The 13,804-nt window shown below is 39.0% G+C and overlaps 1 protein-coding gene across 8 annotated transcripts; it reads left to right on the top strand.

Annotated features, from left to right (window-relative positions):
• The first annotated feature begins 1,258 nt into the window (after positions 1 to 1,258).
• LOC136513840 (regulator of nonsense transcripts UPF3-like) lies at positions 1,259 to 5,621 on the top strand. 8 transcript variants are annotated; one of them, XR_010773451.1, is made up of 11 exons: positions 1,259 to 1,735; positions 1,988 to 2,094; positions 2,621 to 2,716; positions 2,816 to 2,914; positions 3,176 to 3,255; positions 3,334 to 3,426; positions 3,553 to 3,583; positions 3,696 to 3,761; positions 4,370 to 4,462; positions 4,561 to 4,683; positions 5,018 to 5,621. XR_010773451.1 is itself a non-coding variant. In XM_066507816.1 (8 exons), the coding sequence occupies exons 1-8, from the start codon at positions 1,596 to 1,598 to the stop codon at positions 3,737 to 3,739; spliced, it is 690 nt and encodes a 229-aa protein (XP_066363913.1). In that variant the 5' UTR covers positions 1,259 to 1,595; the 3' UTR covers positions 3,740 to 4,362. The 8 variants fall into 8 exon arrangements, 2 of the variants coding, with proteins under 2 accessions (XP_066363913.1, XP_066363912.1); XR_010773452.1 differs by having other exon boundaries at positions 2,822 to 2,914; positions 3,334 to 3,583; XR_010773448.1 differs by having other exon boundaries at positions 3,334 to 3,583; positions 5,070 to 5,621.
• Positions 5,622 to 13,804: the final 8,183 nt, after the last annotated feature.

The raw sequence follows: 13,804 nt of genomic DNA, 5'->3' as shown, positions 1-13,804 counted from the left end.
ATTTGGGTCTCAAATTTTGGTTCGAACTTGTCATTTTTTAAAATTTCAAATTTGAAAGGTTCAAATTTTGTCAAATGCCAAGATGACCAAAATAAAAGTTGTAGATATTGATGAGTTGAACAACTTTTGTATTCATCACTTTTACATATGAAATCATTTAGGGTTTTAAAATTTGGTTTGAACTTGTCAAATTTCAAATTTCAAATTTTAAAATATGTAAAACATTGTCACATCCAAGGTTGATCAAACTTAAATGCTGAAGCGTGATTTTAGAAATTTTTAGAAAAAAACCATCATATTTCGAGTTAGTATAAGTTAGAACAACTAGTTACAAAGTTTATCCACAGATTAAAAAGAGAAATCACACTGTTCTAGATGATCCTTACATGATCATAGTGAACAGTACGATTTCTTTTTTTAATATGTGGGTCAACTTTGTAATTAGTTTTTCTTCCTCATACAAACTCCAAATCTAATGATTTTTTCCTAAAATTTTCTAAAATCATTCTCTATCAATTTATTTTGTTGGTTTTGTCAATATATACATATGAAAAGTTTGAGCAATTTAAATTTTGAATTTCAAACAAATACAACTTCAGACAAGATTTTGGTACCCTAAATAATTTCAGCTGAAAAAGTGATAAATACCAAAGTTGAATAACTCATCAAGATCTACAACTTTTGTATTGGTCATTTTTTCATATGAAAAAGTGATAATGACATTGTTCACAAATGTGACACATCTCTCGTAAGGTTTTATAAACTATATGAGATATGTGTAAGATTAGTGAACAATGTGTGCTAAGAATTTGTCAAATAAAGAAATGACCAAAATAAAAGTTATAGATAATCATGAGTTAAACAACTTTTATAATCATCACTTTTTATGTTGAAATCAATTTGGGTCTCAAATTTTGGTTCGAACTTGTTGTTTTTTCAAAATTTCAAATTTAAAATGTTCAAATTTTGTCAAATGACAAGATGACTAAAATAAAAGTTGTAGATATTAATGAGTTGAACAACTTTGGTATTCATCATTTTTTGTGTTGAAATCATTTTGGGTCTAAAATTTTGGTTCGAACTTGTCATTTTTTAAAATTTCAAATTTAAAAGGTTCAAATTTTGTCAAATAACAAGATGACAAAAAAAAGTTAATCTGCATACACTCTCAGAACTATACGGATTGAGAGGCGTGTGAACCCAGGTTAAATATTGAAATTTCTCCTTTCCCCCACGTCTCCTCCTCTACCCCATCCCCCAATCTACGGCTGTTTCCAATTTCCCATCCCCATCCCCAAACCCCCCAAACCCTATTCGATGCCAAAGCGGAAGAAAAAGAAAAAGAAAAATTGCACGCGACGACGCGACGGTGAAGGGAAGGGAAGCAGGAGCGAGAGACAAATCCCCACTCGGCTCCAAACCCTAGCCACCTCCCCCGTCCTCCCCCTTCGTCCCCTAGATCTCGCTGGCGTCTGCCCCGCCTCCCCTCGATGTGACCCGGACCTAGGGTTTGAGACGGTGTCGCGGTGGGGGGGTGTTCGTGGCGATTCGCGACGCGAGTGGGATTCGAGGTGGCGTCGGTGGCGCGAGCGCACATGAAGGACCCAGCGCACCGCACGAAGGTGGTGCTCCGGCGGCTGCCACCGGCGATCGCGCAGCAGGCCGTCCTGGACCAGGTCGACGCGCGCTTCGCTGGGCGGTACGACTGGGCGTGCTTCCGCCTGGGCAATGCCAGGTCCGCGCTCTCTGCGTTTCCAGTGCTTGTGGCGTTGATGTGGGTGGGAGTAGGTCCGTAATTAGGACTTGTGGTACTATCCTGTTTAGCCTATGAACCATGGTAGGAAGCTATTATTGCGATGTCTCTGATTAAGTTCCGTTTGCTAGTTCTAGTGTACTCTTCTCGCAAACAACTAGCCTGCTCATCAGTATATTGCTTAATTTTGAAGCTAAATGATGATGACATTCTTCTTTCTCCCTTTTTATCCAGCCAAAAGAATCATAGGTATTCTCGACTTTACCTTAATTTCAAGCACCCAGAGGACGTTGTTGAGTTTGCTGAGGTCTTCAGTGGGCACGTATTTGTGAATGAAAAGGGTATTTTCTTCATCTTGTTGAATTTTGTCCACGATAATCTATATTCAGTTATAGTTAGCTTTCTAGAACACTGTCCACTTGACCTGTTGGTGTATAGGATTCTGTTTTCCCTTGGTGAGTGTGGAAGAAGAGATCCAAGAGAAACACACTAGTGAAAATTTGGTATGAAGGAAATTTTGAAATTGAATTGGATGTACTTACATAAGGTTGCAGCATTGCTAGCACATGAACAATGACATACTGACATTAATCTTGTCCTTGACGTTATTGTGCTTGTTGATCCAACTTAGGTCAGTGCTAATGGTGGTCGCTGGAAGCAAGAACAGCATATGTTGGCTTGATAATATTTCTTGTACAGTGTTATATTGTTATGCTGAAACAGAAATAAACTACTTACCAGTGTATTAAATTTGGTGCTTTTTTTGGCAACTGTAGACCACGTGTGTTTGTAGTTTTTTTGGGGGAGTGTCATTTATGCTCTACTGTATAAATTGGGTCTCATGGATGTTGCGTATGGTTTTGTCAGGTGCTCAATTTAAAGCTTTCGTGGAATATGCACCATCACAACAGGTTCCCAAGTCAAATATCAAGAAGGATGGCCATGAAGGAACTTTTATGAAAGGTCTTAGGCAATCACTTTTCCTAATTCTTTGCCCAATTGTATCGTTCTATCATATTACCATTTTCCTAAACTTGGATTTTGTTGTTTTGGAATTACTAGATCCAGAGTACTTGGAGTTTCTTGAGATTATTTCAAAGCCTACTGAGCATCTGCCTAGTGCTGAAATTCAGCTTGAAAGGAAAGAAGCTGAAAGGGCAGGTAGAATATGCCATCATTACTTTCTATTCATAATAGTACTCCCTCCATTCCAAAATATAAGACATTTTGGCTTTGCTAGATACATAGCTTTTGCTATGCACTTAGATATACACTATGTCTAGATACACACTAAAAACAATGTATCTCAAAAAGTCAAAACATCTTATAATTTGGAATGGAGGAAGTATTTGCTATATCGATGTGTCTTTCCAAATATGCCAAGCATAAAATGGGGTTGTCACATTTGGTTATTTTTGTCAGCTGCTGGAAAGGAGGCACCTGTTGTGACACCTCTTATGATGTATGTCCGCCAGCAAAGGGCAGCTAAGAATATGGCTCAGGTACATTTATTCCTTAACTGATAACATAGGGCTATTCTTTATCAACTGTTAACTTGCTACTGTTTTCTTAAATTGTAGAGACCTAGAAGTAGACTTAGCAGAAAAGTTGCAGGTGTCGTAACTAGCAGTTCCAGTCCTAAAAGGTCTTCTGAGAAGCGCAGATCCTCCACGGTAGCATGCTTTATTTGGAGCTTTCTGATTTTTTCTGATAAAACTTTCTATTCTCAGTTTATAATTTGTTTGACATAACGGGTGTACCTTCACATGGGTGCCTATGTTGATAAAACTTGAGTGCAGGCAGCACACGGATATTGGATCCGGTACATTGGTTAGTGCTTCTGCTCTGTATGCATACTTATTTCATTGGGGTATTACCAGTGTGTGTTCTGTCGTTGTAGTGACCTTATCTCTCTGAAAAACCTTCTGAATAATGGTGCCAGGATGGCAACATGTCAGAGGAAAGCCATCAGATTCACAAGGATGATGAAATCACAGCAGATCGATTGGTGTGTTCTCTGCAAATGTTTGGATTATCTTCTCTCAAATCAATATACATCAATATTATATTTGCATGACTGCAATTATTGAAATGGCTTCATTTGGGGGGGAAATGGTTTTGGTCCACATGAACGATCTGGTTAGTGTTTGTTTGCTATGCAACATTGGGAAAACTGAAACCTTTATGCTATTTTGCATGCACTGTGATTATTTTAATGGCTTCATTTGGTAAAAAATGGGTTTTAGAAGAGCAAGCGTAACAAAGATTTTCAGGTAGCAATCTGTCGAGGTTCACGTGCATGATCTAGTTAGTGTTTGTTTGTTATGCAGCAAAAACTAAAAGCTCTTATGCTATTTGTGCAGTGATTGTCATAGCCTCTTATGCAGTGATTGCTTAATACACTTCAATGGTGTACCTGCAAAATTACCATTTTACTGTTTTTCATAGAAGTTGTATAGGGGCATAAAAGAGTAGACAAGCAAGAGTTGAAAAATTACCATCTTACTGTTTTTCAGATAAATAGGTATCTTGTCATATATTCTTTCTCAATCAGTTTCCAAAGGATCTTCTCATTTTAAACCTATGATCTCATCTGACATGTTCATTATCTTGTAGGAATCAAGTGAAAAGAACAAGCAGAATCGCCGTAAAGTCAAGTATCATCAAGCTACGGGTTCTCGCAGCTATGTGGCACACTTACATGCATATGTAAGTAAAGAGTACCCTATACATATTTGCACTAAACAACTTATTTTGCATTTCATCTGAGAAAACTTTGCTGTAATTGGTTATCTATGAAACAGAAGAAGAAGAAAAACAATGCAGAACCAAGCACAGAACAAAATGAAGAACTTGATGCGGTGGAGGCCTTCAAGACCTGCCATACCAGCTCCAAACATGGTCTGACTGAACTAGCAAGAGAAGCAGTTGTAAGTCACGACATCTGTTTCGCTGTGCCAACAACTATTCATTAATTGGATAATATGTCTTATTTCAAACATTTTCTACTCTGTCTTTTGCTCAAAACTGGTCATAATCCAATATAGCTAGACATACTTGCTAAATAATAATCCTATGTTGTTGACTTCTACTTGTATTCAGTTACGTGACAACAAATAAATGACTCATGACTGCATACCTATTTGGCGTCAATTTCTGTCAATGCAGCATAGGTTTTTATTTTTTAAAATACATCTTGTGTGATATTTCCTCCTCAAATTAATGCAATAAGTATCAACTAATGATGGGTCATTGCTGTTTCAGTCAAATATGTAAGCTTTGAGGACAGAACCTATTGCTAATGGTGAGACAACAGTGTCCAGTGTGCAGGTTGTGTCCCAGGTGCTCTCCCAGAACAGCTCAAACCTTTTCCTGAAGAGTGTTCGCATCAAACCAGTGCCATCCTCCAAATCATCATCATCAAATGAAAGCGAGCTTCGGGAGCAACTAGCGGCTGAAGCTACGGCTGCTGTACAAGGTGAAATCGATGAACTCAGGAAGAGAAGTGAAGAAGCTAAGGAAAAGCTGACGAGGACACAAAAGGAGATGGAGGAGTACAAGAAGCTGACAGAGATAAACAACAAGACAATGGAGGAGAACAATACGCTGCTCAAGCGTATCTTGGCCATCAACAATGCTTCTTCGACATGAGCACTGCTCGTAGCTGCTGGTTCATTAAGCAAGGGGTCTGCTGGTGATTTTGTTTATGTAGTAACTTATGTTGCTGGTGGTTGGCAACTTTTTATTATTTCCTATGATGTTAATGTGAACTGAGATGAAACTAGTAGTTCAAATGTGATGTCTAGTGAGTTATGTGAACCAGAGTTTAGAATTGTTGATTAAGTTGTTGGTCATTGGAATACTGGATCTGTTAATTTATGGAAGCTTTTGGTCATTCCAGTATTATTTGCATTCTGTAATGAAATCAGCATGTGCACTTGTGATGAATTATCTGACCTTTCTGTGACGATTTGGTAATTGAGTCTGTGACGAATTTCTATTTACTTCAGTGACAAAAATGAGAACCTATCACAGCAAGCCATGTGGCCCAATAAAAAGTGGACACGTGGACCATCCACATCACTGGCCACGTCAGCTGCCACATGGTCGGACACGTCACCTGCAATGTGGATGCACCACGTGGACAAGACACGTCAGCTGCCAGCGTGGCAGACGTCGTCTGGCCGCCTAACAGGCGGCAAGTCATGATGAAAAAGGGGTTACATCAACGACGAAAATAGATCGTCATAGAAAGAATACACTTCTATGACGACAGCCATTTTGTCATAGAACAAATGCACATCTATGACGAAAATAGACGTTTCGTCACGGTAGGTAAAATATGACGCGCATTCAATGACGAATACCATATCATCACAAATTCGTCATAAAATAATATATGTGATGATTTTGGAGTCTTCAGTGACGAAAGAAGAGCATCATTGATGTACACATCCCTAGTAGTGAAACTAGATAAGAGTCGATAACTAGTTTATACTAGAGTTCGCAGTGGAGGTCAAACTTAACCGATGCAGCTTTACAAACAGAAATATAAGCCATGACGGTACTTACAGACAAGCCGGAGGTCGACCGGACCGATGCAGCCCTGCTTGTTGAAGAACTCGTCGAGATCTACACTACTCCTACTCCTAAGGGTTGGTGTAAAGCAAAAAAAAAAAGTAATTGGTATTGATTGATTGGATGTCTTTTATAATAACCAGGGTCCAATATTTATACCCAGAACCTAAGCATGAATCCTACTCAAGTACGACTTATTATAATCTTTGGTATAAGAGAAAACATTCCTAATTTAAGATAACTCGGACCCTAATCTTTTCCTTTTTGTAGAGTCCGACATGACTTTCTCGACGCCAACCGTAGCTTATTACCGTTATCTATTGATGTCATCTGAAGAGAGCCGATTGTAGTGCCACATCTGAATCAGCTGATATCGACCCTTATGTAATCGATTCCTTGATGACACAATCTTGAAAGCTTCGAGTTCTCGCGTTCTTCTTCCCAAATTTTAGTGTAAACAGTTTCCAACTTTATGCTTATACTTTGCTTGATATCTTGGGTCTTCTCTTGTGCTTCTAGGGTCTTGCTTATGGTGTTGATCGTGGGATCATCATGTCGCCTTCGTCCAAGTCACGTCTTGCACCCTATTAAACTACAAAATAATTACTTACAAATTCATTAGTCCAATTTGATTGTGTTGGTCATTAAACACCAAAATCCAAAGTAAATGGGCATAGGGTCCATTTTTCTTACAACACTCAAAGTAAAAAATGACGACTTTGAGAGCGAAGACATGCAAGCAACCAACAAAAACCAAACCTCGGCAAAACTGAAGGATACAAGAAAGAAATCAAGAAACTACAAGCTCTACCTACTGCAAGAAGTGGCAGCGAAGCAAAAAGCCGAAGACCTAAAAACCACCATCTTGGAGGTGAAAGGGTTGTGTAACAAACTGAATAAAGAAGAAAAACATGCCCCAAGACGTGACAATTTTGAAGAATTTGTCCTGCTAAATCCTAACGCATTCATGACATGAAATCAAAGGGAAGCCCGAAGATTTGACATGACATCATCTGTCCTGGGAGAACCAAGAATACCAATGGCTAGCTATTACAAGCCAAAGATCCCAAAATTTGATGAACAGTCCAACCCATACAAATCAATTCTTGCTACGAGACAAGGATTATCTTTAGGGAGGAGTCCATAACCTAGCACTGGCAAAACCAATCATAATGGCATTGCACATGACTATATTTCGTTGAAGCCTCTCTGCATCCATTTGTGTGACCAGGTCAAGGGGGAACTCCTCGCAACATTCCAAGGATGCGAACCACGGTAAGGGATCTCATGAACTACGTGCAGCAGGATGACAAGCCTTTTGTCCGATTATCTAAGAAGGTTTGTTTGACTCGAGGCTTCAAATTTTGCAAGAAACCCTCCCTACTCAGTAAATTAATTGTTCAAAGTGATGAATTAATTCACCAAGTGCGATACAAACTATATCTTCTTTTATTGAGCAGAAGCCATGTTTTAGATTCCGGAAACAATGTTTTGACTTCATACGAAAATGTTCTCGGTTCAGGAGAACAGTACTCTAGATCTAGGAGAATAAATTATAGGCTCATGCTGTAAGGACCATGATACTTAAGAGGGAGGGTGAATTAGTCAACTTAAAATTTTAGTTCTAACTATGGCCTCTAATTCCAACCTTAGCAAAACCTATATATGCAAATAAATAAACTATCTAAATATGCAACTACGATTTTGCTAGTGTATTGCTATCTCTACTGTAAAAGAGTTATGCAAACCTCAGTTCCAATCCTATAAACTAGCCCATCAACTAAGCAAGGAAAGGTAAAGCACACAACCAAGGTAGTAATGTAAATGCAGAAGCTAAGAGTGGGGTAGAGATACAAACACCGGGCCTTGTTCCCTTCGGTATACGGTGACGGCCACACCACAAATGCAATTGGTGTGGTCTCGTAAGACTACAAGCTCCTCCGAGTACAACAATGGTACGCACAAGCACCGGGTGGTATGAGGTGTGCAAATCTCACTAAATACTATGCCTAAACCCAGAGCAAGCGCATATGAGCGTGGTCTAACTAACATAAACACTTCGCGAAGCACTGTGCAAATGTAGGGTACTAAGATGGTGTAGAAACGTAAGTTTCCTCGCTCCTCCGCATCTCATTTGGCCGATTGCAACTCATATTTATCGCCACTATTGCAAATAGAGCCGTTGGCAGCCTGGAAGCCTTTTTCTGCGTACCGTCGGATGGACCCGTTGCTACAGTAGCATTTGGCTAGTTCTGTCAGGGTCTGATGCCTGCTCTAACGGTCGATTTTCAGTGATCGTTAGTCGACCATTATGCCTTCTCTGTGGCTGACAAGTGGGGCCATCGTCGGACTAGTATGACCCCTATCCTTGGACTGAGTCTGACTCAGTTTTGCCTCTTTTGAACTCTCTGTAACACCGTTGGACTGCGCTGCGAAGTGGTCCAACGCCACAGTAGAAGTGGTCCGACTCTCACAGGTATGGCACGATGAACAATATCTGTGACCGGTCCGACCCTATATATAACTGGTTCGACGTCACATGTACCTTGAATCGGACTGGTCCGACGTCTATATATAACTGGTCCGACCCTATATATAACTGGTCCGAAGCCACGTGCACCTTGAGCCGACTCTCCTTTACTTTGTTTCTTCACAATCCTTGCTTCCGGCGGTTCCCTTCTTGTGTCTTGAACTTTGCTTAATCATGTAGGTCTTCAGACATGTTTTTAATAACGTCCTGCTTGAGATGTTGATCATCCGAATCACATCGTCGCCTAAGTTCAAGTCATGTTTGCATCCTATTAGACTATAAAACAAACACTTACAAACATGTTAGTCCAACTTGGTCATATTGATCATCAAACATAAAAAATCTAAATTAAATGGGCCGATGGTCCATTTTCCTTGCACATGCGATCGGTATTATAATATCCATAAAAATAAGAAATTATAAGAAAAGCTATGAAATACTATATAGAAGTAGATAAATAACATAACATAAATAAAAATTAGTAAAAGAGAGAAAGAAGTACAAGGGAAAATAAAAGTACTTAAAATAAAAAAAAACTATGCACGTAGTAGATGAAAATTAAAAAGAACATCATGGATACTATTTGAGTAATCTAAAATTTAATATAGAACATCTTACGGGTACTATGTGAATTCAAAGATAATTATAGAACATCCTATCTATACTATGTGAACATCCCAAAATACATCATAAAACCGCTTATATACTATGTAAACATCACATGTATCTTATGAAAATATAAAATTAAAAATTAAAAGATGAAAATATTAAATAATTAAAATAATTATTTAAAGTAAAATACTAATGAAGAAAAAGGGAAACAAAAAGGAATAACAAATGCCATAAAATATATAAAAAAATAAAAATAAATTAATAGTTTTAATGGAAAAGCAAAGTCAAATATTTTGTTATGTGATGTAACCCACACAAGTGACGAAGAGACATCACAAATGTATAAATTATTTCTTTAGTTAAGTAAACCTAAATATTTTGGTATGTGATGTAACCCACAAAAATATAGAAAACACGTCACAATTCACAAATGCATAAATTGTTTCTATAGTCAAGCAAAGTCAAATATTTTGGTATGTGATATAACCCACAAAAATGCATAAGACACATCACAAATATACATACATAAAATTGTCCACCTAGTAAAGAAAATCCAATGAAAATAATAAAATCCATAGAAAACATAAAAGAAAAGGGAAAGGAAAGATAAATAGAAGACAAAAAATGAAAAGGAATAAAACATTAAAATATAAAACTAAATAAATAAAATATTTAATTTTAGTAAAATATAAACAAAATGATAAAATGATAAGCATAATAAAAAACCAAAGAAAGAAAAAAGAACAGGAAAAGGAAAAATAAATAGAAGCAAGGAAAAAAGAAAGAATAAGAGAAAAGAAAAGATAAATAAAAAATAAAATAAAATAAAATAAAAGAATAATAAAGAATAAAAGAAAAGGAAATACTAAACCGAGCATTACCCTCCGTCACTCAGACACTCACGTATCCTAATTGCCTCGGGCCCAATTAAGAATTGATTGGCCCAATATGAAATCATAAATTCCCACCTACAGAAGGACCGATCCTCCAATTCGAGCCCGAGGAGGATACACTAATTGAGAAAGAGAGAGTGAGCAATGAGTATAAATATTCAGGGAAAGTTGGATAACAATGAATTAGAAGTATAATAAAGAACTGTAGATGGGTTTTATGCTGAGGTGAAGAAAAAAGAAGAAAAGTGAGCTATAAGTTTACAACCAGCTTATGTACCAGAGCTAAAAAAAACTTTGTGAGAAAAGTAGATTATAGGTGAGCCAACTAATATATAATTAAGTGGGCTATAAGTGACTAAGTGTAAATATATAGCTAGCAGAAGGATATATTATTAGGAATGCTCTTAGATAGCGGCAGTACCATACATGCATCATGCATTCATGATCAATTAAGCATCTATAGGTTTTACTAAGGCCAGTCTCAGTGTGAGTTTCATGTGATTTTTATTTGCATTAAATAGGTTGCCACGTAGGCACTTTTGATGACACGACAGTGTATTTAAGAAGATGAAACTCTCTTGGTACGATTACCTACTCTCTATGAGTCTTGGAATTAAATGCCTATGGAACCATGGAATGAAACTCTCTATTGAGAGTGGGTGTTTCATCCAAGTTTCATTTTATTTCAAATAACAAGACAGTCTTGGAAATAACGTATTGAAACTCCCCATTGAGATGGGCCTAATGCAGTAATGTGTGCACCTCCTCTCCATTTGACTCTTCCTTGGAGTTTGCCCGCTAGTGTACACGCCATTTGCTCGTTTTCTATTAAGTAGTTGAGGGGCAAATCTAGGCGACAACATTATCAAGGTTATCAATATTAATATCATCACACGACATGGTGCTTCTTAATTTATAACAGTGTTTTAGTACTCCCCCCGTTCAAGAAAGAATGCAATTCTAGCATAGTATCGTGGTTTATGTAGGGTCGAGATGGCGGACTAGAGGGGGATGAATAGTCCTTTCTAAAATTAAACGTGTCGGATAATCGAGATAAATGCGGAATTAAAACTAAAGGTCTAGCCAAGACTACACCCCTCTATATAAGTTCACAAGCACCTTATAAAGATCCTAATTAACCAACAAAGGTGACGGGCTAGCTAGAGCTCACTTAATCAATTCTAATAGCAAGGTCACACAAACCTATGCAACTAGTACTTCAAACAACCAGAGAGCTCCTACACAATCTAGTAAACAAAAGCACAAAGCTCCTAAGCTCACTAACAATGCTCAATAACAAGGCTACACAAACCAAATTAGAGAGCTCAAATCACTTAGCTACACAAACTAAGCAATGTGACTAACAAGGTTACTCAAACCAAATTAGTCATACAAGGGAGCTACTTCTATGCTACACAAGCTAGAAGGTAACTAGCAAACTACACAAGTCAACTAATTACAAGAGCAACTACACAAGCACAATATATGAAAGGTAAATACAAGCTTGTGTCATGAGGATGCAAACCAATGGAAAGACAAGTTGACACGGTGATTTTTATCCCGAGGTTCACGTGCTTGCCAACACGCTAGTCTCCGTTGAGACAAGCTCCAAGGTTGTTGTTGGTCCTCTTGCTAGTGGTGACCCGCAAGTCACACTCTCCCACGTGGAGAGCTTACCACAAGCTCTTGCACTTGACCCAGCTGGACAACTTGTCGCCCTTCACGTCTCGCTCTACTAGAGTTGCTCTTTGTGGCTCCCGCTGGGTGAGCACGGTACCCCTCACAATTATGTCTCCGGAGCACCGCATAATCTTCTTTGCATGCTTCGATAGAGACCACCACCAAACCATCTAGGAGGTGGCAACCTCCAAGAGTAACAAGCACCATTGGCTTGCAACTCGATCACCTAGTGCCACTCAAAGCAATCTCTCAATGCAATCGCACTAGAATCACTCACTCCCAATTGATTCGCACTCTTGCAAGCATAAGTGAGTTAGAGGCTCTCCTAGCACTCCCCAAGCATGGACACTAAGTCCCAAGGGTGCCAAGCATCTGCCAAAGCCGGCCACACACTCCTTTTATTGCCCCAAGGGCTAAAATAGTCGTTACCCCCTTCATTGGTCACTTTTTGTACTGACCGGACTCGCTGCTACAGTGACCGGACACGTAGGTCACAAAATTTGGTCGTAGAGTTTGGTTGCTCCTCGTGCATCACGTGTACTCCTAACCGGATGCACCGAGGCCATGTCCGGTCACCAATGCGTCTCTGCACAACTGACCAGACTCCCCTTTCTCCTATGACCAAACTCGACTCTCCCAGAGTCCGGTCACTTCTAGAGAGGTTCTAGAGAACTCTTTTGATGACCGGACGTGTTAGGTCATCACTGACTGGGCTCTCCTAGCATCTGGTTGCTTTTGCACGGGAAGGAAACACTAGCTGAACTCTTTGACCGGACTCGCAAGTGTTGACCGGACGCGTCCGGTCACAGAGTTCGGTCATAGACCTTTCATTGCAAAAATGGCTATAACTCTTAGCTCTAAAGTCCGATTTCGATGATCTTGGACATTTTGGAAAGCTTACTCAGAGGGCTACACATCCCACATACATATTTGATCCAAAATATAGTGGATCAATGCATAATTCTAATCCAAGAACCATCCCTCTTCTCTTTCAACTCTAGTTTCTCTAAAATTTCTCAAACTTCTTCTCCTTTGCAAATGTGCCAACACCACCAAGTGTACACCATCATGTGTAAGTGTGTTAGTATTTTTACAAACATTTTTTTCAAAGGATTAGTCACTCAATTCACCACGCCACTCGATCCTAGCAATGATGCAAAGTTATATCACTCGAGTGGCACTAGATGACCGATATGCAAACAAGTTTGCCCCTCTTGATAGTACGTCCATCTATCCTAAACCCGGTCATAAACTTCTCTACACACCTATGACTGGTGAAATAAAATGCCCTATAGGTTATACCTTTGCCTTGCGCATTCCATTTCATTATCTCCGGTGTTGATGCAACACATGCACCAACCATATCACAAATGATATGATCAATTGCATATCATCACGTGACCTTGTTGGTTCATCGATCTTGACCTCACTTGCTTTTCACCATTACCTTTGTCCATTGGCATCAAGTCTTGCTCAAGCTTCATCGCCACACGGTCCATTGCTCCAAAGCCTCCAACTTGCCCTTCACGCTTACAACCGATCCATCAAGCCAAGTCTTGTCTTGATCTTCTCCACCTTAGTCATATGACTCCATGTCAGGTCTCATATACAATGAGCTCCTTCATCACATGTTCGAGCCTTGCAACATATTCAAGCCATTTTCACCTTCATGACATGAGTTGCTCACACAAGTGTACCTATGGACAAATCACCTGTGTATCTCACATTTAAACACATTAGTCCACCTAGGTTGTCACT

The sequence above is a fragment of the Miscanthus floridulus genome, chromosome 16 (genome assembly GCF_019320115.1).
Source record: "Miscanthus floridulus cultivar M001 chromosome 16, ASM1932011v1, whole genome shotgun sequence".
Classification (NCBI taxonomy): Eukaryota; Viridiplantae; Streptophyta; class Magnoliopsida; order Poales; family Poaceae; genus Miscanthus; species Miscanthus floridulus.
This window is presented reverse-complemented; position numbering and strand designations above follow the sequence as displayed.

Excerpts from the sequence above, each read along its gene's own strand:
- LOC136513840 (XM_066507815.1), top strand. The coding sequence starts at position 1,596 with ATGAAGGACCCAGCGCACCGCACGAAGGTGGTGCTCCGGCGGCTGCCA. Across the intron at positions 2,095-2,620 it reads CGTATTTGTGAATGAAAAGG|GTGCTCAATTTAAAGCTTTC; the intron begins GTATTTTCTTCA and ends TGGTTTTGTCAG. Across the intron at positions 2,915-3,175 it reads GAAAGAAGCTGAAAGGGCAG|CTGCTGGAAAGGAGGCACCT; the intron begins GTAGAATATGCC and ends TATTTTTGTCAG.